This window comes from Puma concolor, chromosome D2, assembly GCF_028749965.1.
Source record: "Puma concolor isolate L17-30 chromosome D2, mPumCon1.1.hap2, whole genome shotgun sequence".
NCBI classification, from domain to species: Eukaryota; Metazoa; Chordata; class Mammalia; order Carnivora; family Felidae; genus Puma; species Puma concolor.
Genome location: NC_141677.1, coordinates 7,304,627 through 7,330,630, shown reverse-complemented (window position 1 = coordinate 7,330,630; position 26,004 = coordinate 7,304,627). Strand labels below are relative to the sequence as shown.

General features: G+C 38.1%; 1 protein-coding gene across 2 annotated transcripts in view; it reads right to left on the bottom strand.

Annotated features, from left to right (window-relative positions):
• The window catches only part of PTEN (phosphatase and tensin homolog), a 93,270-nt gene that overhangs the window by 50,139 nt on the left and 17,127 nt on the right, over positions 1-26,004 (bottom strand). The window contains exon 2 of one of the 2 annotated variants that reach the window (XM_025915085.2): positions 17,015-17,099. In XM_025915085.2, coding sequence (XP_025770870.1) covers positions 17,015-17,099 — 85 coding nt within the window. Of the gene's footprint in view, positions 1-17,014; positions 17,118-26,004 lie in introns of those variants that run through there. The other variant, XM_086679528.1, reaches the window with a different exon arrangement.

Here is a 26,004-nt window from a genome sequence, read left to right as displayed (position 1 = left end):
AGTAATCTGATTATAACTATGAATATGTAAAATGCAACCCACCTCAAAATATCTCAAATTTATTTTGCTTAATACCAGAGATAGCCATAGAAGGAATAACTGTATCATCTCCAGGAACGAGACCTTTTTAGAATGAAAAGCAAAATGGCACTGTCTAGAATGGCACTGTACAATAGAACTTTCCACAATGATGAAAATGTTCTGTATCTATGTCGTCCAACATGGTAGCCACTAACCACATGTAGCTATTGAGCACGTGAAAGGCGACTAGTGCAAATGAAAATCAATGTTTATTTTAATTAATTTAAATTTAAACAAATAGGGCGTCTGGGTGGCTCAGTCAGTTAAGCGTCTGACTTCAGCTCAGATCATGATCTCACAGTTCATGAGTTCAAGCTCTGCTCTTAGCACAAAGCCTGCTTCAGATCCTCTGTCTCCCGTCTCTCTACCCCTCCCCCGCTCTCTCTCAAAAATAAACAAACATTAAAAAAAAATTTTTTTTAACATAAATAGCTACATGTGGCTCATGGCTACTATACTGGATAGCACAAGTCTAAAATACATGTATCTATGAAAAAATCCAGTGGAACACAATACACGTGCCTTAGTAAGGTAGAAATGGGTACATTCTTGGAATAGTGCATAAAACTGAAACAGGAAAGATACAGTACTTTACAACTGTCAAAATACTTACAGAAAAAGTATTCAACCATATGTAGTTTTCTAACAAATTCCTGACATGCTTGATTAATAAAGAAGAAAACTACAACTCTGGACACATTTTCAACCAAGAATGAGGAACAAGTTTGAGTGGAAATGCCAGGAAACAGGGAGAAAGTGTTCATATAATTTTAGAGTTCACGTCAGACAAGGAAGGAAATACTGGCATAGTTAGATATGATACAGATCAGTAAAACGGATTTCAAAAGCTTCATTTAAATAACAGGCTATGAATTCATAACTCAAAATCTAAGAGGAAAGACTACAGAGAGACTTTAAAAACTAAAATTCTGTATAAACAATTACAAATGATACTAGGTTAAAAAAGACAAATGAGAAAATAACAGAAATTATCTCAGAAAACCAATCAATAAAGCTGCAGTGAAATTTACCCATAACATTCAGATTTAAAAGGTTTAACGAGCAGGGGAAAAAAAAAAGGGAATAATCATAGATGAACACAAATAGCACATATAAAAGAACATAAAAATGGTAACGACAAAAGAAAAGGCTTGGAGTGAGGAAAATGTTTGGATCCAAAAGAATATTAAGTAAGGCAGCATGCCACAGGTTAGACAGCTATATGACACTAGAACCAGAGAAAAAGCAGAACTCCTTAAAAAAAAAAAAAAAAAAAAAAAGGTTTAAAAACCACTAAGTTCCCTTTTATTTCTACCATCTCTGTCCAAGAGAATGTAGCTGATTCAGTAACTCAAACAGTGGTGGATACATGACATTCTTCTGGATTGAAAGCATTGTCAATTTGCTGTTTAACCAAGGTGATTTCTTAAAGAATATTCTTTAACAAACAACTATCAACAAAAAAATCTTCGATATTTCATGATCGTACATATTAGTAAAGCAGTCAGCAATCAATAATTCAAAAAGAGTAATCCATCAAGCTCTATAATAACTTCATCTGAATCTTGCAGTTATCAAATTCAAGACAAGCAGAGGCAGGGCATCATAAAACTGAACAAAGAGAACTAACTTCCTTGTTTTCTGAAGAGTCCATCAAAATCATTTAGGAAAAAATTTTTTTAAAAAAGTTGAAGATGGAGTCAGCACTCATGTACAGATCAAAGGAAAACATTACGCATGACCAATAAACACAAAGTGGCTTTATGTCACAATTAAAGAAATGCAATCAAAAATCAAATTATAACAAACTGCAAAAAGTTGATAGGTTTAAAGTCTGCCAAGGCTGTGGGAGGGAGGAAACACTCTCATGCATGTGGGTGGGATATAAAATGATACTGTTTTTGAGGGTGAAAGTTTAATCCATGGACCCACTGGTCGCAGCAACTCCACTGCTAGGAATTTACCTTAAATACTTGGAAAAGGACACCAAGATACATGTGTGAAAATGTTTCCTAGAGTACTGTTTTCAATCGTGGTAAACCAGAAATAACCTAAATGTCCATCAGAGGGGACTATTTATGATGGAATGATCATAAAATGGAATAAAGGACAACCAATAAAAAGATGTTTCACCTCCGTGCCAGTATGGAAAATTCCTAAGCACGTTCAATGAAAAAAAGCAAAATGCAGAAGAGTATGCAGTATGTTCCCATCTGTTTTTTTGTAAAAAGTAGGTCTGAGATGAAAACAATTCTTTAAAGAATGACTGCAAGTTCTAGTTGCAAACAGTGTCTGAAGACAGGAGGTGTAAAGTAGGAGAAATCGGTAGGAGATATTAGTCTTCTTGAGGCTGCTCTGCACCCAAACCCATTTCAGTTTGGAGACAATTTCAAAAGGTGAGAAGCAAATACTCCCCTTCCCCATCTTTCTCCTCATGGGAGCAAGGCCGAGACCAGTTAGGTCCTCCTGCTCTGGACACTGACTCCCAGGGGTAAAAGCAGGGTGCGGAGGAGTCAGGTCATGGAGAGAGATCTCCAGCAGAGTGGAAAGGTAATGAGCACAGTCACCAATATCCAGTCAAGTCAGCAATGTGGGACACTGGGACAGCACTGGGACAGCACTGGGACAGCAAGTGTCCAATAGCAGTCATCGTCCTAAGCAGAGACTGCCCTTATCATAACCTGGTGACATGCCTTATTTCCCTTGGCTTCTGCCAATCTTCCCAGCTCAGGGCTCTGAGCCGTGAGCTATGAGCTATCTAACATTTTGCAAGTAATTATTTTCTGATTAAGTTATTTAGAGCTATTTTCCATACTGTGCAACCAAGAACCCCGACCCTGTTCATCTACAGCATTTTCCTTTTTTTTTTTTTTTTTGATTGAGGGTTGGTAAAATACTTTTTGTGCTCTCTTTAATATGTGAACTTTACAATTTCTTATCTAGCATTTGAGCACCAGGGAGACTGGCAGGAGAATAAACAATCTATTTAAAAGAAAATATCACAGCATTTTTAAAAAGGGGGGAGGGTAAGTTCTCTCAAAGAACTTGAATATTACTTAGGAAAACATTCACCATGGCTGCCCCTCCCACTTCCTCCTCTCTCCTCCCAAGGATTTCATGCCCACAATTGGCTCACTGCCTTATAAATTTGATACAATGGAAAAGCGGAAAAAAAGCAAGAAAACAGCACTTTCCAAAGGGAAATGGGAAAATTTAACTGGAGATACTTGGAAAGTAGGTTAAAAACTTAGACAAGAGCAAAGAGGTAATGTCCTCAAGACGTGGAAAATCTAGAATATAAATCTTTCTAAGACAACTATACCTTACCTCAAATAATTTCAATATATAAAAATCTGAATTCACTAAAGACAGCTGTGAGAATAAACAGTCTTTTGTCTTTTTTAGAAGTCTTTTCTTTCCTCAAAGAATTCCTATGAAATAGTCCTAAGTAAGCTGCCAAAGTGCATTTTAAAACTATTTTTGTCAAGATAATATATAAACATGTATTTCAAAAGACAGACAAAAACATGTAACAAAAAACTAGTTGAGGGAAGATGGCAGAACAGGAACCCCAGGAAACCCATCTCCCCACCTAGACAAATACTCTACTGGCATAATCGGACTGATGTAACTATTTTGGAACCCTGGAGTCTAGTCAAAAGCTTGCATCGTCCAGATGAAGGCTTAGACCGTAAATCATAGTTAATTTCAGCCCGTTTCAACTCGGTATGGCAGCAGCTATTCACCCCCAGTGCCCCTCACCTCCCAGGAGGCAGCCATGTACATACTCCTAGCACAGCCCGCACCAGCTCCTGGGACCTTGTCCTCCAAATATCAGAGATCTGTGTTCTTATCATTGACTTCTGCTTATGATAACAGACATGCAGACACAGAAGCAGGCCACCCCGGCTGAAATCCCCACTGATGGAAAAGGCTTCCAGGAGATTTAAAGATCCAGAGGCTTTTTTTTTTTTTTTTCCTCCTTTTATCCCCCTTTTTCCTCTTTTGGGAGTCAGGCATTTAAGACATGACACCCATGTTTGTGTGAATGCAAGTTTTCAACTCTTTTGAGTAACTACTCATAGGGATGCATTTGCTTGATTTTATGGAGTATGTTTAGTTTTGTAAGAAACTACCATCTTCCAAAGTGGCCACACCATTTTGCATGTTGTGGGTTTTTCATATACTGCCATATTGCATAGTAGTAGAGTTTCTATATGCCCATACTGGATGATTTCACCTATATGACATTCTAGAAAAGTCAAAAGTATGAAGCAGTAAAAATATCAGCATTTGCCAGAGGCCAGGGGGCAGGGAGGATGGAGAGGGATGAATTGGCAGAATACAGACTACTTTTAGAGCAATGAAAGTACTATGTATGTTACTATAATGATGGACACATGTCATTAAAATGTGTCCAAACCCAGGGGCGCTTGGGCAGCCCAGTCGGTTGAGAGTCTGACTCTTGATTTCATCTCAGGTAATGATCTTACGGTTCATGGGACTGAGCCCCATGTTGGGCTCTCCTTCATTATTAATGCCCTCTACCAGAGCGGTATATGGTAAAACCTTGGTTTGCGAGCATAACTCATTCCAAAAACACACTTCTAATCCAAAGTACTTGTATATCAAAGCAAATTTCCCCATAAGAAATAAAGGAAACTCAGATGATTGTTCCACAACCCAAAAACATTCATATAAAAATGATTACAATATTGTAATATAATACAAAATAATAAAGAAAATACAAAGCATAAGGAAAAATAAATTAACCTGTACTTCCCTTTGATAACCTTCATGGCTGGTTTGAGGGAGACAGGAGAGAGGAGGGTTATTGTGTAGGACAACTTTCACTATCACCAACAGAATCACTGCTATCTATCGACTCAAAGGAATCTTTTTCTGCACGGGGCCATTATATACGCTCACGTGGATGCTGACCACAGTGCAGAATTAATAAACTCTTGTCATAGACTGTATTTCATGTAACTGGCATAAGGCAGCAGAGGAAAGGGTCTCTATCTGCAGGCAGCCTGACCTAGAATGAAGCAAAGCATTCCTAAGCTCACTCTTGTGGGGAAAAGCAAAGGACTGTCCACAGGTGCTTTGAAGTGACAAAAATACACCAGTGCCAGTTGTGGGCACCTTCCAACGTCCTGAAAAATCACTGATTTCTGCCAAACACCACGGCTTGAGACTGAGCATCTGAGCACGGGAAATCATCACCTACAATCCCAGAGAGAAAGATATATATATATATATATATATATATATATATATATAGAGAGAGAGAGAGAGAGAGAGAGAGAGAGAGAGAGAGAAGAACCATTGGCTCAGTTGCGATCATGTGACATTTGGCTTCACATACTATTCGTATTGCATGACATCGCTCGTTTATCAAGTTAAACTTTATTAGAAATGTTTGTTCATCTTGTGAAACACTCGCAGAACAAGTTACTCACAACCCAAGGTTTTACTGTATTTGTTATAATTAGGTTATCTATACTGACACATCATTATCATACCGAAAGTCCATGATTTACATTAGGGTTCACTCTTGGTATGCATCTTGTGGTTTTGGACAAAAAAAAATTTTTTTTAATGTTTATTTATTTTTGAGAGAGAGACACAGACAGAGCGCAAGTGGGAAGGGGTATAGAGAGAGGGGGACACAGAATCCAAAGCAGACTCCAGGCTCTGAGCTGTCAGCACAGAGCCCGATGTGGGGCTCGAACCCACAAACCGTGAGATCATGACCTGAGCTGAAGTCAAACGCTCAACCAACTGAGCCACTCAGGTGCCCCTGGACAAAAAATTTTTTAATGTTTAGAGAGAGAGAGAGAGAGAGAGAGAGGGGGAGGGAGGGAGGGAGGGGCAGAGAGGGAGGGAGAGAATTCCCAAGTAGGCTCCACGTGTGCTCCCTCTCTCTCTGCCCCTCCTTCACTCAGGCTGTCTCTCTTTCTCTCTCAAAGTAAATATACTTAAAAAAACTGGTGAAGGAGACTATACATGTGTGAGGGCAGGCGGGATATGGGAATCTTCTCTACCTTCTGCTGAATGTAGCTATGAATGAAAAGTGGCTCTAAAAAATAAAATCTATTAAAAAAAATCCACACCCAACTAGTATGATATGCGATGGTAAAAGACAAAAATTTTCCTCTAAGGTCAGAAACAAGACAGACAGGAAGTCTGCTTTTGCCACTTCTATCCAAAAAGGCATCCGTATTGGAAAGGAAGAAATGAAGTTACCTGTTTATGGATGACATGTTCTTATATGTAGGAAACCTTAAAGATTCCACAAAAAATTGTTAGAATTAACAAATTAAGTAAAGTAACAGCATACAAAATTCAAATTCAAATATCTGTTGCATTTCTGTACACTAACAATGAACAGTCCAAAATGGAAAATTCCATTTACAATAGCATTGAAAAAGAGTATCTATAAATGAACTTAATCAAGGTGATACACAGAGAAAACTACAAAACACTGTTGAAAAAAATTAAAGACCTAAATAAATGGACAGACATCCCACATTCGTAGATGAGGACTTGATATTGTTAAGATTTCAACACAATCTACAGATTAATGTGATTCCTATCAAAATCCCAAAAACTTTTTTTTTTGGGGGGGGGGGGCAGAAGTAGAAAATTCCATCCCCAAATTCATATAGAGTCTCAAAGAACCCTCCAAGGCCAAAACAATCCTGAAATAGAAGAACAAAATTGTAGGACTCACAATTCCTGATTTCAAATTTACTACAAAGCTACACAGTGTGGTACTGACACGAAACAGACACATGCCAGTGAACTAGAACAGAGACCAGAAATAAATTCTTGTATATATGGTCAAATAATTTTTTGACAAGTGTGCCAAGACCATTCAGTAGAAAAAGGACAGTCTTTTCAACAAATGGTGCTGGGAAAAGTGGATATCCTCATGTAAAAACATTAAGTTGGACCCTTATTTTACACCATACACAAAAATTACTCAAAATGGATTAATGACCTAAAAAAAGGCCTAACACTCTAAACTCTTAAAAAGGAAACATGAGAGAAAAGCTTTAGGATACCAGTTTAGCAATGATTTCTTGGATGTGTCACCAAAGACACAGTCAACAAAAAGATAGCTAAATTGGACTGTATCAAACTTTTGAACATTTTATGCATCAAAGGACACTATCAACAAAGCAAAAAAGCAACCCACAGAATGGAAGAAAATATTTGCAAATCACCTGATTAATACCCAGGATACATAAAGAACTACTAGAACTCAACAACAAAAAAATAAAGCATTCAATTTACAAATAGGCAAAAAACTTAGACATTTCTCCAAAGAAGATATTCAGTCAACAAGCACATGAAAAGATGTTCAATGCAAATCAAAACCACACTAAGATATCACCTTACAACCATCAACATGTCTAGAATCCAAAAGAAACAAGGGCTAGCAAGGATGTGGAGAAAAAGGAACCCGTATGCATTGTTGGTAGGAATAGGAATATGTGGAATATGAATTCCACAGTGCAGCCACTGTGGAAAACAGTATGGAGGTTCTTCAAAAAATTCAAAAGAGGGGACACCTAGGTGGCTCAGTCGGTTAAGCATCTGACCAAGCCCCACACTGGGCTCCGCACTGAGCATGGAGCCTGCTTCGGATTCTCTCTCTCCCTCTCTCTGCCCCTCCCCTGTGCACACGTACGTGCTCTCTCTGTCTCTCTCTCAAAATAAACATCTTTAAAAAGTTAAAAACAGAAATACCATATGATCCAGTAATTCCACTCCTGGATACCTAGCCCAAGAAAACTAAAACATTAATTCAAAATGACACATGCACCCCTATGTTTACTGCAGCATTATTTATAATATCCAAGTGTCCACTGAGAAATGAATAAAGACATCATACACACAAACATAATGGAATATTACTCAGCCGTTAAAAAAAGTAGATCTTGCCATTTGTGACAACATGGATGGACCTAGACGGTATTAAGTTACAGACGTCAGTCAGAGAAAGACAAACACCATATGATTTCACTCATATATATAGAATCTGGAAAACAAAACAAATGAATGCACAAACAAAAAGCAGAAACAGACCTGTAAATACAGAGAACAAACTGATAGTTGCTAGAGGGAAGCGGGTAGGGGTACGGACAAAACGGGTGAAGGCAAGTGGGAGATATGGGCTTCCAGTTATGGAATGAGCCAGGGGTGAAAAGGTACAGCATGGGGAACAGAGTCAATGGCAGTGTAACAGTGCCGTGTGGTGACAGACAGTAGTTCCACTTGTGGTGAACATCACATAAGGCACAGAATTGTCCAGTCTCTATGTTGTACACCTGAAACTAATATAACACGTATGTTAACTATATGCCTCCTTTAAAAAAATATATCACTTAGCAAATATACACAAAATTGCATGCCCCAAAGATCAAAAACCACTGGACATTTTCTGGAACCTGTGCCATACTTGTCTAGGCTCAAATTGAAAAAGAAAAATTTTTTTAATGTTTATCTTTATTTTTGAGACAGAGAGAGACAGAGCATGAGAGGGGAAGAGGCAGAGAGAGAGGGGGACACAGAATCAGAAGCAGGCTCCAGGCTCTGAGCCATCAGCACGGAGCCTGATGCGGGGCTAGAACTCGTCAACTGTGAGATGGTGACCTGAGGTGAGCTCGGACACTCAACCGACTGAGTCACCGAGACGCCCCTAGACTCAAATTTAAAAGAGGAACAGAGGTTGGGGCGCCTGGGTGGCGCAGTCAGTTAAGCGTCCGACTTCAGCCAGGTCACGATCTCGCGGTCCATGAGTTCGAGCCCCGCGTCGGGCTCTGGGCTGACGGCTCAGAGCCTGGAGCCTGTTTCCGATTCTGTGTCTCCCTCTCTCTCTGCCCCTCCCCTGTTCATGCTCTGTCTCTCTCTGTCCCAAAAATAAATAAATGTTGAAAAAAAAAATTTAAAAAAAAAAAAAAAAAAAGAGGAACAGAGGGAGGAGGAGATGGAAGGCCTCCCATTAGGTGGTAAAAATGTCATACTCAATCTACTAGATGCTTAAATAGGCCTTCCAAGAAGGGAGATCATAAGCCTCAAATTTAGACTTTGGAAGTTGTCTCAAGATAATTATATAGCCATTGTACGCATGCATGCTGAAAGTATCGATGCATTCAATGTGCACATTTTAAGTACCTCTGTTTCTAAGATCCTTTTAGCATTTCTTCATTTTTTAAAACACCAGGCCTCCTGGTTAACAAGATTTCCCAGAGCTCTGGTTCCTAGCAAATGAAGAAATTACCAGCTGTCATACCCCAAAACTAAGAAGAATGGGAAAATCTTGGTAAGATTCTAGCTAAAATAAGGGTTCTTTTATGTTTCATCCCCTCCCTCTGACTTTGAAAGAAGGGGTTTGCAGGAGAGGTCAGTTACCAAGGGGAAGGGAAGTTTCTCAGGTCTCTGCTTCTGTAGCTGAGATGTGTGATTTCTCCAAGTTACAGCGGTTTAAAATAACGACGGGGGGGGGGGGGGGGGCACCTGGGTGGCTCAGTCGGTTGAGTGTCTGACTTCAGCTCAGGTCATGATCTCACATTTGGTAGGTTAGCGCCCCGCGTCAGGCTCTGTGCTGACAGCTCGGAGCCTGGAACCTGCTTCGGATTCTGTGTCTCCCTTTCTCTGCCCCTCCTCCACTCACACTCTGTCTCTCTCTCTCTTAAAAATAACTAAACATTAAAAAAAAATTAAAAAATAAACAAAAGATAAAGATAGGGAAGAAAAAAATCCACAATGAGATACTACTTCACACCCATTAAGGTGGCTCTTAAAAAAAAAAAAAATTTTTTTTAAAGCCCAGAAAATAGTAAATGTTGAGGATGTAGAGAAATTGGAACACCTACACTTGCTGGTAGGAATGAAAAATGATACAGCCACTGTAGAAAACAATACGGCAGTTTCTCAAAAAATTAAACACAGAATTACCATTTGGCCCAGCCATTCCATTTCTGGGTGTACAACCAAACGAACTGAAAGCAGGGACTTGAACAGATACTGGTACACCTATGTTCACACCAGCATTATTTACAATAGTCAAAAGGCAGAAGCAACCCAAATGTCCATCAATGGATGAACAGATAAACAGAATGTGGTATATACATATAATGGAAGAGAATCCTGACACAGGCCAGAACAGGAATGAACCTTGAAGACGTTATGCTAAGTGAAGTCACATGCTATGTCACACTAAGTCAGTCACAAAAAGACAAATACTGCCTGACTCCACTTAACATAAGGTACCCAGAATAAATACCAAAGACAGAAAGTAGAACAGTGGTTGCCAGGCTGAGAGTAGGGGCACTGGGGAGCTCCTATTTAATGGGTACAAGGTTTCAGTGTGGTGATAAAAAAAAGTCTGAGATGGATACTGGTGATGGTTGCCCGATGTGAATGTTCCTAATGCCACTAGTATACTTAGAAATGGTCAAAATGGTAAATTGCATTGTACGTATTTTATAGATATATATATGTGTATATAAAATTTTACCACGATAAAAAAAAAATTCATCTCCAGCTCTATTCATTCATCTGTTCCTGGGTCTCCTCCAAAAGTAACCATCCTCAACTATCATATCCTTTTTCCTGGTATTTAATTCGGCATTTCTCTATAATATACATACCACTGCTTCTTACAGGCTTATCAATTACCTGCTTATCTTCTGCCATGGTAGATGAAGCTTACAAAACCAGAAGCACCTCCACATTTCACTTCTCTGAATCCCTACCTTCAATGGCAATATGACAATTTGCGGTTAAGAAGCCAATCGGCAGATGTTAACATTTGCTTCCTAACCTAATTCACTATATTTCTAAGAATCTATCACGTTTTCCCAAAACATTTCAGTATCCATTTATCAGTTCTACTTCTTATTTTCTTCTTTGATGCCCTCTGTCATACTGCTCACCCAGAACTAGCTGCTCTTCAGCCGGTGGCACAGGTGTCATCCCTGGGCTTTCCTCTGCTGCTTCAGAGTTGGAGCCTCAATTTACCAAAGCCCCTTTCTCTTCTTTCATGGCTTATTCTCTTGTTTTGTTAGAACACACTGTCTAGGGGCGCCTGGGTGGCGCAGTCGGTTAAGCGTCCGACTTCAGCCAGGTCACGATCTCGCGGTCCGTGAGTTCGAGCCCCGCGTCAGGCTCTGGGCTGATGGCTCGGAGCCTGGAGCCTGTTTCCAATTCTGTGTCTCCCTCTCTCTCTCTGCCCCTCCCCCGTTCATGCTCTGTCTCTCTCTGTCCCAAAAATAAATAAACGTTGAAAAAAAAAAAATTAAAAAAAAAAAAAAAAGAACACACTGTCTAATAATTTTCTAAGAAATGTTGCATGGATACAAGTTTTTGCTGTTGTTCTCGAATGGCTTTCTTTCTTCCTCTTGCACTTTGGCTGGTGGCTTGGCTGGATACAGAACTCTATGCTGAACGCAAACGTGACACACTGTACCTCCATCTTCCATTATTAATTCTTCCATGCTGAGAAGCTGGACGTCATGGATATTCCTAATCCCTCCTACATGACCCTGAAAGCTTTTGAGACATTCTCATTATTTCTGGCATCATTAAAGAAATTTCAGGGGTGCCTACGTGGCTCAGCCAGTTGAGCGTCCGACACTTGATTCTGGCTTGGGTCATGATCCCCAGGGTCGTTGAGAGGGAGCCCTGTGTCAGGCTCTGTGCTTATGGGAAAGAGCCTGCTTGAGATTCTCTGTCTCTCCTTCTCTCTGCCCCTCCCCCCAGGCACATGCTCTCTCAAAATAAATAAATAAACATTTAAAAAGAAAGAAATTTCATAATAATTGCCTGGTATAGGCCTGTTTTCATTCATTGGGCTTGGCACGATATAGCTTTTTTCAATCTGGAAACTCAAATCCTAAATAAATTTTCTGGTGTTTACCTATACATGGTATATAACCTCTGGTGTACACATGTATAGGATAAAACATTTTGTTCTCTGACATACAGGATCATATGGCTATCAGCTTTGGAATCTGACAGACTGGACTCAACCCTTAGCCTCACTACTTAACCAGCTCTGGTACTTGGGGAAGCTAACTTCTTTAACACCATATATGAAATGGGGACTTATTAAAAACTGTAGTTTTTTAATAAGATGACACATGTCACCTGGGTGACTCAATTGGTTAAGCGCTGACTCTTGATTTCAGCTTGATTTTGGTTTGTGAGATCAAGCCCCACATGGGGCTCTGTACCGACAACGCAGAACCTGCTTGGGATTCTCTCTCTCTCTCTCTCTCTCTCTCTGCACCTCCCCTGCCCTCTCTCTCCTTCAAAATAAATAAGTAAAATAAAATAAAATAAAATAAAATAAAATAAAATAAAATAAAATAAAATATGACACATGTAAACTGTACAAAAGCAACATATGTATGTAAATAAATGTAAAATACATGTTACCTATTATTAAAATATCAAAAACTGAATTGGTGCAGATACTATAAACACTGTCAAATCTGTCAAGACTGCCATTTTAAGAAAATAAGACCAACAAAAGAAGTGGGAGGCAGCCAATGGGTAGAGCTTTTTCTTTTGGGGTGATAAAAATGTTTTGGAACTTCAAAGAGGTGGTGGTTACATAACATCGTGAAAGTACCAAATGTCACTGAAGTGTACACTTTAAAATGATTAATTTTATGTTATGTAATTTTCACCTCAATAAAGAAAAAAACAGGAAGCAGGGAAAAGAAAGGCAATACAAGGAAGAAGTCAAAAGTTGTTGAAAAGGGAGAATGGAATTGATATTCTCTCTAAATTATTTCGAAGCTTTCCTCTATATAATCTCTTTTTAATTTTTTAACTGAATAACCAATAATGATAATGTTGGGATGACAAACACTTCCTTTTCAATGGAATATCAACACATAATTAAGGTTGATTGAGAGATCAACATATAATTATAAGAATATGTGACCTTTCTTCAGGGAGAAAATGTATAAAAGAGGAAAGCTGGAAGCTGCACCTGAATCTGTAATACAGCCGCATATATATATGGATAAAAAGGCTGAGAGTATAGAACACAATGAATAAAGTCTTTTTTTTTTTTTTTTAAAGAAAATCACTATATATCAGAAGACTAAGCTCAAAGCATTTCCTTACAATAAATATGGGAACCCACCCACATCTAACATCGTTCCAATAAAACGGGAAGCAAATTACTTCCTACTGATTTCAGACTAAGGGGAAATATTGTTCTATGCATCTTTTTTCATTTTCAACACTTCCCAAATTATGCTCCAAGGAACACTGTTTAGAAGACATTATTTAACATATTAAAAGAAAAGAAAGAGAGAAGGGGGAAGGAAGGGAAGGGAAGAGAAAAAAAAAACAGGAAAAGAAAAGCAGCATATTCAAATTTCACTCTTGGGAGAGTTACAAGGCATAGTAGTATATTAAAGGTTCTGCAGTAAGAAAGCCAGTTCACGACTCTATTAAACCTACATTTGTCTGATTTATTAAGTACAGAACAGTTCTTAAGCTATGTCTGTTAAACACAAAATTCATCACTTTGTTAAAGACTGCTCAGATTTATACCAGATAACATATAAATTAGGGTAACTTCAATATTAGCCCCAGGGATGAGATTACCACACAATAATCAATTATCTGAATAAAACATTGTTTCAAATTACCAGCAGTTCAGAGCAAGATCTTAGGGGCAATAGAGGAGGAGGAGAGAAGGTGGTTAATAAGAGGAAAAGAAGAAAAAACAATCTGGGAAGAGTTCAGCTCTTCAACTTTCTTTTTGAGATGTCGCTGTCCTACCCTGTCAATTCTGATTGCTTATTAAACAAAACATTTGCAGTTAAGACAGTTAAAAATTTCAGCTTTGTTCACTTCTCCCCGACTTTTTACTTTTTTGCATCAATTCCTGATCCTAGGAGGTAACCTCAAAAGAAGTTAAATATTTGTCACTTGAGTACCTCAAATATAAAATTTCACGTTGCCATTAACAAACCATATCCCCAACAGTTAAATACTGCATAATTTAAGTAAAGGCATTTGCAATGTGAGTTTCTTTTACTCAAAGCAAAGATGTTCAACACCAACAAAGTATGAACCTGGCATAGTGTTTCTCCTTTGGGGAGAAATCATAGAAAACACATGGAATGAGAGGGCAAAGGAAATCCAACTGGAAATGTTTGTTGAGAGAAAATTTACAAGAATAAAGACACATTTTTCACTGAGACATTATCATCTTTGAGCCAAAAAGGAATCACTACTGATTATTACTACTGTGTCCAATACCGTGGGAACCAAACAAGAAAATCAATCATTTAGGTACTAGAGACAGCCATTCCCCCTTGGAGAAGTTAATTCTAACAGGCCAATTACTTGGAAGTTACTTATTTTTATTTTATTTCACAGGAAAAACCACAACTATCTTCCTGGTCACTGTTCATCCTCTCTCTCGCAGAAGGGGAGTGGAGTGAGCAACGGAAGCCAGCAAAGCCTCACTAGCCATTTATCCCCCAATCACAACATGTGGGAGGGCAAGACAAACCAGGCACAGCATAGCTATTATATTCTACAGGTAATTCCTCATCATTTACGTGCTATTACCACTGCCATTACCATAAAGGTGACAGGATCAGTTGGCTAAAGCAACCACTGGCTAAATAAAAAACCATGTACATAAAACCTTTTTAAGGAATAACATTTGAAAAAGCCAAGAACTGGACACAATAAGCTAGATACATTAAAGCAGGCAGAATAAACTTCAATCTTGGTTACAGATTACAAATTAAATTTGGGAATCCTTTTTTTTTTTCAATAACTTTTTAACGTTTTATTTTATTTTTGAGAGAGAGAGAGAGAGAGAGAGAGAGCGTGCACGAGCGAGCATGAGCAGGAGAGGAGCAGAGAGAGAGGGAGACACACAATCTGAAGCAGACTCCAGGCTCTGAGCTGTCAGCACAGAGTCCGACATGGGGCTCGAACTCGTGAACCGCGAGATCATAATCTGAGCCAAAGTCAGACGCTTAACTGACTGAGCAACCCAGGAGCCCCAAATTTGGGAATCTTAATTCAGTGTCATTAATTCAGGCGAGGGCTATGGAGTCAGAAGATGACATATCAAAATGCTTCCCAGCAAAATATTTTCTTGGTGAAATTATTACAATCTAAGGTCTGAAAATGAAGTGTACAGATCCAAAAACTGAACTTTATCAGTAACCTGAAAGATGAAAAATCAGCCTCGTGACTAACAAGTCAGAAGAAACTAATTCAGTCAGAAGAGAACAAAGAGAACCAACCAAAACTAACATGCCAGGTTAATTTACCACGAGGATGATACCCTTACAGTGATCAGAAAACTTGTCCTCTACCCAGACTATTCATACTCCTTTTCCAGGTGAGTACTAACCTGATTTGATTGAATCAGTACTTGGTTGGACACAGAATGACAAAGCAGTAATGTAAGATAGTCACCCTGGAGGATATCTTGCCTAGGTCATAAGGAGGCCTGAAGAACACTCCTGCACCACCGCAGAGAACACAAGTCTGGTGACTGCACGACTCCTTTTCCAGATCCTCCTCTCCTGATTCAAAATTTACGTCCCTCATTCTTTTCTCTACCACCCACATTTTCTGTACATGTGTACTGTCACTGACTAAACCGTATCACAGTGTTGCTCTCATGGATCTGTGATGGTAAGCATCCTTCCAACTGTGTCCCACCTAACTAGGAGAAAACAAATTTATGTCCCTATTTTCAAGTTCTTAAACAGCACTTCTAACAGTCTCATGTAGCTATAACTGTAATACAAACTACAAAGAAGTAGTTTGGGGTTTTTCTGTAGTTTTTGTAGACACTGACATTTACCAATTCTGCACAGAACAGAAACACTACAAAAGTCCAACTGGACACAACTCAATATGGCAAAATTTAAATATACATTGGTTCAAAGCAAATTGGTAAAAACTTACCACTTAGAAAAACAACTTGTGGCTCACTCATATAAGGACACAGGTCGGCTCATGTGCTTAAACAACTAATACAAAAGGACTCTACATCTGCATAATGCTTTACAAAGTGCTCTCCCACTCACTGTAACATTTAATTCCCAGCAAATATTTAAATTCAAAGTCTCCAAGAAAGAGATTTCTGAAAGGGCATAAAGGGAATAATCCAAAATTTTAAACTTTAAAAACCATTAAAGTTTCTACGGACATTTATAGTTAGTTTTTCATACATATATATTTTTTATTTGGAATGAGAAAATATATTGAGACTACACAGCAGACACAAATTTCTTCTCTCATGAAACACATGATGTACTCTTAGGTTATAAATGTATTAAAACCATTTAAATGGGCCTTGAGAAACATTGTTCGGAACTGAATGATAATTACACTCAGAAAATTATTCACGTTTATAAAAGAGACAAAGTCAGACTTTGGTTTGCCCACCAACTCCTGTCCAGACCCTCTACCAAATACTTATTCAAACGCTTGGTACATTTATGCCCTACTATAAACTGTTGTATGTAAAAAATACATGGTATCAGTTATCTCCAACTTAGGATGAATAAAGTGAATGAATCCGCTTGATGTTAAACCTAATCTCCTACTGTGAAATAAAAGACAAAACCATAGTGTAATGGCATCCAGACATTAACTTGGTTAAGAAGTATTGTATGGAGTCCACGAAATTATATCACATACACCTGATCATGTCAAAGGTCAGTTCTTATCAACGGAGTTGTATCCCACTGAAGTCCATTAAATAAACAAACAAAAAAGCAGTACAGAGAACCAACATAATAAAAATAAAGTTTACCTCACAAGGACATCGTTTTCTATGGTTTAGAAATCTTCTCTAAATGAAAATACAGCATGAATACATCAATAGTTGAAACAGAAAATTAAGAGTTCTTACCTTACTACATCATCAATATTGTTCCTGTATACGCCTTCAAGTCTTTCTGCAGGAAACCCCATAGCAATAATGTTTGGATAAATATCTGAGTACTTAGGTTAAGGAAATATCTGAAATATGCAAAAATGCAAACTACGTGTAAATGTTTTAAAGCATTAGCTGATTATAAAAATTACTATACCTATGTTAGCAAAAGACTGTCAAATTTATTTATTTATAAACCATCATGCATAATTAAGAAACACAAGTGAATACATTAATTCCGAAAGAATTATATCAAAATAAGTATATGGCAAAATAATTTTCAAATCCCTCTACCTACTACATTAAAAATGCCCTCAAGGAAAAAACTTAACTTCCACACTTACGGTATTTAGGCATATGTACGTGAAAAACAAAACCCTGACTTTATAAATCGCAGAACTCAAGTTATCTTGGGACAAAAACCAAGTATCAAAATAAAAACAAAAATAGCTACACGACTTCTAATGTTTCATGGATATAAAAGGCTCCATGGCATAGAGAAAGGGAGCTACAATTAAGAATTAGGAAGCCAGATTTAGGACCTGGCTGTTCATCTAACCAGGTGTATAAGTTTGACATGTGACTTAAACATTTGCAGGCTTCAATTTCCTATTCCACATGATTAGGCTGAAACAACCACAGTGATCTCTTCCAGTCCTTGGTATTTGCGACTTGGTAATAGCGAACTAAGGTACAAACTTATTCTCCCTTTCCATCAAGGTAATCAACATTTAGCATGCCATTCTATTCACTTATGTCACACACTGTATTTGGCATAAAAACTTCTGCACTCCAGAAGCATTAAAACACACACACACACACACACACACACACACACACACACACACACACACTCTACATTTCTATGTATTTTGGATCATACCAGCACTAATTTCTTCTTGAGATCCACTATCCATCTCTTTAATCTCATAATTTTCTGACATGGACCTTACAAAACAGCCAAGCTAATCTGCCTCAAGCCTCTCTTCAAAACCATCCCTAAAGTGTTCTGTCTACTTCTGGACCCATTCATTTTTCAAATACAATTCAAAATTCATCAAAGCCAGTGCCCTTTTCTAGATCTTTTTTCCTTCACTTTCCGCCACATTCACATTATTGAGTTGATCTCAGTATTATTTTCAATCCAAAAATAATTATCGGATTACTAAAAGCTTTTATTTTAGTATCAGAATTTTTAAAAGGTTTTATCCATAGTTTTGCCACACACTGATTGAACAGACCTAACAAATATTTTAAGAAAAAAGAAGCACAACATATACAGTATACTACCTTTTATATGAAAAAATATTTACTGTTTGGATGAAATAACATTTACACACGTATTTGCTTGAATTTGAGCTTTCCAATGCACATGTGCACACCACACACACACACACACACACACAACCGAGAAACTAATACAAATGTTTGCTTCATATAGAGAAGGGAGGGGGAAGGGAAAGGGGAGAAGCATACCCTAAAAACAGCAACAACAAACCTGACTAAAGATCAAATTGATGACCAGGAGAAATGATTTCATCTGGACAGTGCAACAATTTTACCGTACTTCTTGTTAGGAAGCACACTATAAGAACAAAAACAACTAGAAAAAAAATTTTAAACTTCTTCTGAGAGTTCGTTTTTACTAATACCAGTATGGATATCCTCAAGCTTTTTTTCTTTATATTGTAGGGAAAAAAATAAAATTTTGCTAATGATTTTCAGATTCATGATTACAGACATAAAAGAGATACCATTATAAAATCAAGAAATCAACGGGGTACCTGGGTGGCTCAGTCAGCTAAGTGTCTGACTCTGGACTTCAGCTCAGGTCATGATTTCATGGTTCCTGAGTTCGAGCGCCTTGTTTCCCTTGCTCGCTCTCTCTCTCTCTGCCCCTCCCCCACATTCTCTCTCTCTCTCTCTCTCTCTCTCTCGTTTGCTCTCAAAAATAAACATTAAAATTTTTTTTAAATAAAAAAATCAAAAATCAAAGTAAAAACATTAATTAAATACGAACTCACGTTAAAATCTATGTTCTCTAGGTCTTTTCACTGAAGTGGCCTAAAAGCATGTTACCTTAGCAAAAGTAAACAATCCTAAAACCCAGATTTCATCTCTAATACCATAATACATTAAAAGGTACTAAACTCCTTGGAACAACAGCTGATGCCAGGGGTGGGACAAGAAGGTTCAGGGTGAGCCTGGGATTCCTTTCTGTGCCAGAGAACACGGAAGGTGTACAGAGACTAATGGTCTATAGCAGACATAGAAGCTAACATGAAGGACATCCCAACAACTAAAACTGTAACAATCTGAGCATCAAAGAAAAAATTTAAACGCTAGTAAATTAAAACACCCTAAATAAAATTAAAACCTTGAGCCTATAAAGATGTTCAAAAGAAAAAAAGAAAATCTCTTTTTCATTTATTTGAAGCGGCTATCAGAATGGTTCTTCCTTTACTTTGAAAATAGCTAATGAGGGGGGCGGATTAAGTATTTATGCAACTTTTCCTGTAGGTACTATATTTCAGGGCAATCAAATAGCCCCAATTCATATGACAAAGATACACTTTACAGAAAAACACAAGAGAACAGAACTTTGAAAATCATATTTTGCAAACCCTAATAAAATTATTGATTAGGCAAGGATCAACAACCGGTTCTAAAGCAGTAAGTGAGTTGATGATGAAGAACTTAACTTTCTGGAACCCCTGGGTGGCTCAGTCGGTTAAGCATCTGACTTCAGCTCAAGTCATGATCTCACGGATCATGAGTTCGAGCCCCATGTGGGCTCTGTGCTGACAGCTCAGAGCCTGGAGCCTGCTTCTGATTCTGTGTCTCCCTGTCTCTGCCCCTCCCCCACTCAACTCTACCTCTCAAAAATAAACATTAAAAAATTTTTTAAATAATAAGAACTGAACTTTCTTACAGTCAAAGTAATGCCACACAAAATACTTTCTAATGTAAGGAAACAAACATAATTGAACAATGGGCAGAAGAGACTGCCACCACCCAATTTCACTGGTCAATCTCAGCATCATCAAGTGGAGATCGTATAACTTTTGATGTGATACAATATGAAGGACATAGCATCATCTATGATAGTCAAGCTATATTCAACCTGAGAACCCACCAAGCATTTAGATATAACTATTCATTTACAAAGAGACAGAAAAACCAAGCTAACTGACATTATCAGAGAATAAACTGGATAAATTAAAAAGGTCTACAGCACCTGACCCAGTCTCTGCTCAAATGCCTTTTTATTTTTTGAACGTTTATTTATTTTTGACAGACAGAGACCAAACATAAGCAGGGGAGGGGCAGAGACAGCGGGAGACACAGAATCCTAAGCAGGCTCCAGGCTCTGAGCTGTCAGCACAGAACCCGATGTGGGGCTCAAACTCACGAACTGTGAGATCATGACCTGAGCCGAAGTCGGACGCTTAACCAACTGAGCCACCCAGGCGCCCCTCAAATGCCTTGTTTTTAAAGGTGAGGAGGGGAGGGACAGGTAGCTCTCCTTGATTTATAAAGACTTAAGGGTTCTAAGAGCCAAGTTCACATGTACAATGCTGTTCTGGATATTGTTCTAGGCAAACCAGCCATAAAGAACGTTTTTGAGCTAACTAGAGAAATATGAATATCATCTGGGCATTAGATAAGATGAAAGTTTACTGAAATGGAAAAGTAGACAGTATTATTATTATTGACTGAAATAAAGGTTTCAAAAGAGAACATACAGCATTACATCATGTTGGCATAATAATACATATATATCCATATAGACATATGTAGACAAAAAGATTTACAAACTAAGGTACTAAAAGTAATCATCTCTGGGTGGTAGAAATATATATTTTTCTCATTTTTGTTTTATATTTTCTACTTTTGGTACAATGCACCTGTACTATTTCTATAAAAGATTATAATTATCTCTAAGTCTATTTACTAAGCGTCATGACAAAATATTGTCTTGTCCTGCGTGACTCAGTTTCAGCTGTGTAGCTAAAAAAAAAAAAAAAAAAATGCTGAGTTTCTGCCCCAAAACATATATGTATATACACATATATATGCACACACACACACACACATATATATAATGATAAAAGTATCTAACACTTAAATAGCGTTTACTATGTGGCAATTTTTGTTACTTTAAGAATTTATAAATTCACCCCAACCTCAAAGGGTTCTTTACTGGAAAGGTTCCAAAACTACTAGGATTATCATTTTTAACATTACAAATATCAGCTGTCATCTGTTATTCTCACATAAGAAAGTAGTCCCACCTAAAAATGTAGCTCAATTCAAAGAGCTATGTTTGGGAAGCCTGGGTGGCTCAGTCAGTTAAGCTGAGCAGCGCAGAGCCTGCTTCGGATTCTCTCTTTCCCTCTCTCTCTCTGCCCCTCCCCTACTCGTGCTCTCTCTCTCAAAATAAATAAAAATGTTTAAAAAAAGCAGCTACGTTCAATTATCGAAATGGTTTAGGCTGTTATACCCATTCATGAGAAAAATAAGAGAATGGAGGCTCAAATCAAGTCTACAGCAGTGTAATTCCTTAAAGTAAATAATCTTTACTTTGTAACTCTGTCTTGGGAGCACCAACATGTAGAAAATGAGAAATAACACTCGGAAAACAACATGAGGGAGCAGTAAGGCCCCAGAGCAGTGGCAGCTGCCGCCAGCCCAGAATTCCTACCTTAAAAATTATAAATATATGTCAGTCAAAAATATAAATTGAAATCACCCAAGGAGCGCCTGGGTGGCTCCGTCAGTTGAGGGTCCGACTTCGGCTCAGGTCATGATCTCACCGTTTGTGAGTTCGAGCCCCGCGTCAGGCCCTGTGCGGAGCCTGGAGCCTGCTTCTGATTCTGTGTCTCCCTCTCTCTCTGCTCCTCCCCTGCTCACGATCTGTCTCTGTCTCTCAAAAATAAATAAACATTAAAAAAAGAGAGAGAGAGAGAGAGAGAGAAATCACCCAAGTTTTTCTGAGCAATACAACAGAGAAATATGTTTTATTCAAAGAAATAATAATGACTGCTACTAACAAACTTCCTAACTGAATTCTTAATTTCAGTGAAAACGCTAGGAAGATTTTTAGCCTTACAGAAGAGCACAGTAATACAAAGGCCCTTGAAATGCAGTCATTTTTACCAGGACTAAACTCAAATTTATCCGTACACTATGAATACTAACTAATAAAGAAAATAAGGTTGCAAAGGATTTGATTAACTTACTTTAAAAAACTATTTATCTATGACAATACATAAACGGGGATGTTACATACTCATTAAAGTAAACTCAATTGGCCCCCTCTTTCAATCACTTATCCAAACACAAATTGAACATTCTACGGAAGGGGCACTGAAAATGTAACGCTAAGTAAGCAAAGCCTACTGCATTGAGAGAGTTCCTGTTCTATCAGGGAAGACAGACACACAGATGTGCAACCGTGCCTCAGGCTCTACTGAATACAAGATCAAGATATTTTAAGAGAAAAAGAGAGCAGGATAAATTCTGTAAGGGCACGGATAAAGCCTCACAAAGTAGGCGATATGTTAGATAATCCTTAAGCAGTCAGGCATCAGCAGACAGAAGAACAAACAAGAGCGATTATAACATTCCAAGCAGAGTACAGGACAGGGTTATGGAAATACATAAAACATTTGGAAAAAGCCAGCAGTCCCATGTGGCTCGCACACAAAGCTCTATGGAGAAAGCACCAGGACAGAAGATTAGGTCTAGTTTTAAGGATGCTGTCGGCAGGGAGTTCAATTTAACCACACATAAGGAGTCAGAGGCCAGAAATAACGTGGGGGTCTTTTGCAGAGCAACAATCCAATACTTTCTTTACACAGAATCTAGGAACTCGGTCTTTTCAAGGTTTCCTTTTCCTCAAATTCTCACCTTCCTTTTTCACAGTTTGAGATTTTACCCAAGACTTTGGCATCCATCAGAAGTTAGAACGAGGCAGAGAACATGTGCCACGGTATGGGAAATACATTCCCATTTAATCCTAACTATCCTACGGAGTAATATTACCATTTCATAAATGATAAAATTGAAGGTCAAAAAGACTGAGTAGTTTGTGCAAGGTTCCACAGCCAATAAGTACTAAGTTATGATTCAAACCTGTTAAGTGCATAACCCAAAGCCCAGGCTTTTTATACCATGCTGCCTCACAAAAGGGGATTAAAATTTTTTTTATGTATTTCCAAATCAATAACAAAAAATTTACAAATGAAGCAGGTTCAAATGAAAGTGAATTTTACTAACCAAATGTTAAAACTTCTAAAAGATAATACAAAAAATCACTGGCATTTCCAATACTGAATGTCAGCAATAATGAGTGCTGAATTTTGAAGCAAGTGTTTCTTATGCCAAGACTTATACCAATAAACCTCTAATATGACTTTTTTGCTTACCAGTATGTCTAAATTTCTGACATACCTTTTTAGACAATTTAAACCAAATAAATATAAGTGAGAAAAAATAATGTATGATTTTTAATACAGAATAGCCTTAACCTGAACTTACTGGATATACTCTTAAGTAGTAGAGGGTTTAATATGAAATTCTGATCTAATGACTTACAAATGCTGAACATAAAGAATTATACTAACTAGGTCACTAAAGACAGCCAAATATTTTTGCCATCTAGTGATCCACTCGCAGGCGGTATGGCGCCATGGCTACGAACGTTTGCTCTAGAGCCAAACTGTCTGGACTTGAACTCTAGCTTCAGGTACATCCTTTGCAAGTTCCATATCCTCAGTTTCCTATGAAAAATGGGACTGGTGAAAATACTCATCATACAGGGTTGTTCTAAGGAATAAATGCGTGAATATATTTAAAAAATGACCAGAACGTGGGGCGCCTGGGTGGCTCAGTCGGTTAAGCAGCCGACTTCAGCTCAGGTCATGATCTCGTGGTCCGTGAGTTTGAGCCCCACGTCGGGCTCTGTGCTGACAGCTCGGAGCCTGGAGCCTGTTTCAGATTCTGTGTCTCCCTCTCTCTGACCCTCCCCCGTTCATGCTCTGTCTCTCTCTGTCTCAAAAATAAATAAAGTTCTTTAAAAAAAAAAAAAAAATGACCAGAACATAGTGGCAGTTGTCTAACAATTAAATGGCACAGACCTAGACCACAGGAGGTCACCGTAACTATTTGGGTGTTTTTTTTTTCCAATGACACGGACTTACTGAATAGCCTAATCCTTCTCAAGAGCACCAAAGCCTAACAGAAACCTTAACTCTTTGAAATCTTGACAATATCACTTGACACTATCATGAGCACCTGGGTGGCTCAGTCAGTTAAGCATCTGACTTCGGTTCAGGTCATGATCTCACGGTTCTTGAGCTCAAGCCCTACAACGGGTTCTGGGATGACGACGCAGAGCCCGCTTCAGATCCTCTGTGTCTCTCTCCTCTCTCTCCTTTCTCTCTTTTCCTCCCTCCCTCTCTCTGTCTGAAATAAACTTTAAAAAAAAAGAAACAGAACAAATGTAAAATATTCCCAAATTCCCCAAAGGAAAAACAAAAGCCTTCTTTCCCCATTATCAGTGGCCACGTGCAGGAAGCAAGGAGGCAGAAGAAATGCACACGTACACGCCTGGTACTTTGTGTTTCACTCGCCTAAGCTGGAGAGCCACGAGAGCCACCACTGCTACAGGAGATCTGTAGATGACATGCATGACATACAGCAGACAGTCTCCTTTGGCCCAACCTTTGAACAAATGTGTTCCATTTGTTTTAATTAAGGTATAATTTACATACAATAAAATACAAGATCTTAAGGGACTCATTGCTGTTTTGATAATTACATAGACCATATTTGGACAGTCTTGATTCAAGTGCTACAACAATCCCATCTCACACCACAGAAAACTGAATGAAAGAAAAAAATTAAATGTTAATTAAGGGGCGCCTGGGTGGCTCAGTCGGTTAAGCACCGGCTTCGGCTCAGGTCATGATCTCAGGGTTCCTGAGTTTGAGCCCCGCATCGGGCTCGGTGCTGACGGGCTCAGAGCCTGGAACCTGCTTCGGATTCTGTGTCTCCCTCTGTCTCTGCTCCTTCCCCACTCGTGCTCTGTCTCTTTCTGTCTCTCAAAAAAAATAAATAAACATTTTAAAAAATTTAAAAAAAAGAAGTAGCACATATAAACATTAAAAAAAAAAAAAAAAGGTAATTAAGTCCTGACACCTGTCCACAGAAGTCCGTTTCACCAATAACATTCACTGACATGCTATAAAATAACATGGCTACTATATGAGCTAAATAAATTTTTACTGGTTGTTCTAAGTATCCAATCATGACTTAAAACACTAAAAGTATATGCTAAGTTACACCTAGTTAACAAAACACCTTTTAGAAAACAACTTGTGAGTTGAGATTTCATACCTACCTTCTCAAAATTTTACTTGAACCTAAATTAATGGGGTTTATTTTACAAATTTAAGAATTTTCAAATAGAGGATAATAACCAAAAATAGCTCCTTAAACCTTATTTTATGAGTGTGTTCCTGAAGGTAGACTGAATCTTAATTTAAGTATAATTATTGAAAATAAAGTTCTGAAGTTTCTTTGTAGTATTCAACATAATATATAAATCTACTTATCCCTAAACAACTTATAAACTAAAAAACTAGTAGAGTAGTAGTATTGAAACCAGTAACACTTTTTTCCTGCCATAATTATTTTAGGGAAATATTTTATTTCCACCGATCACATATAAGCTACTTTAAAATTCTAACTGGCTGAAAGTTGACAAAATGAAGCCATAACATACACGGAACATGACTGGCTGGCACATGGAAAATGACATACAGATTCACAGAGGTAGTGATCAAAAAGTGTCGAAAGCAAATCTGAAGGGGCCTGGCTCACAAGCGAACACTGAGCTAAGCCGGCAACAGGAGTGAAGGAATAAACAGACTAAAAAGGAGAATTGAAAGCAAGTTAGC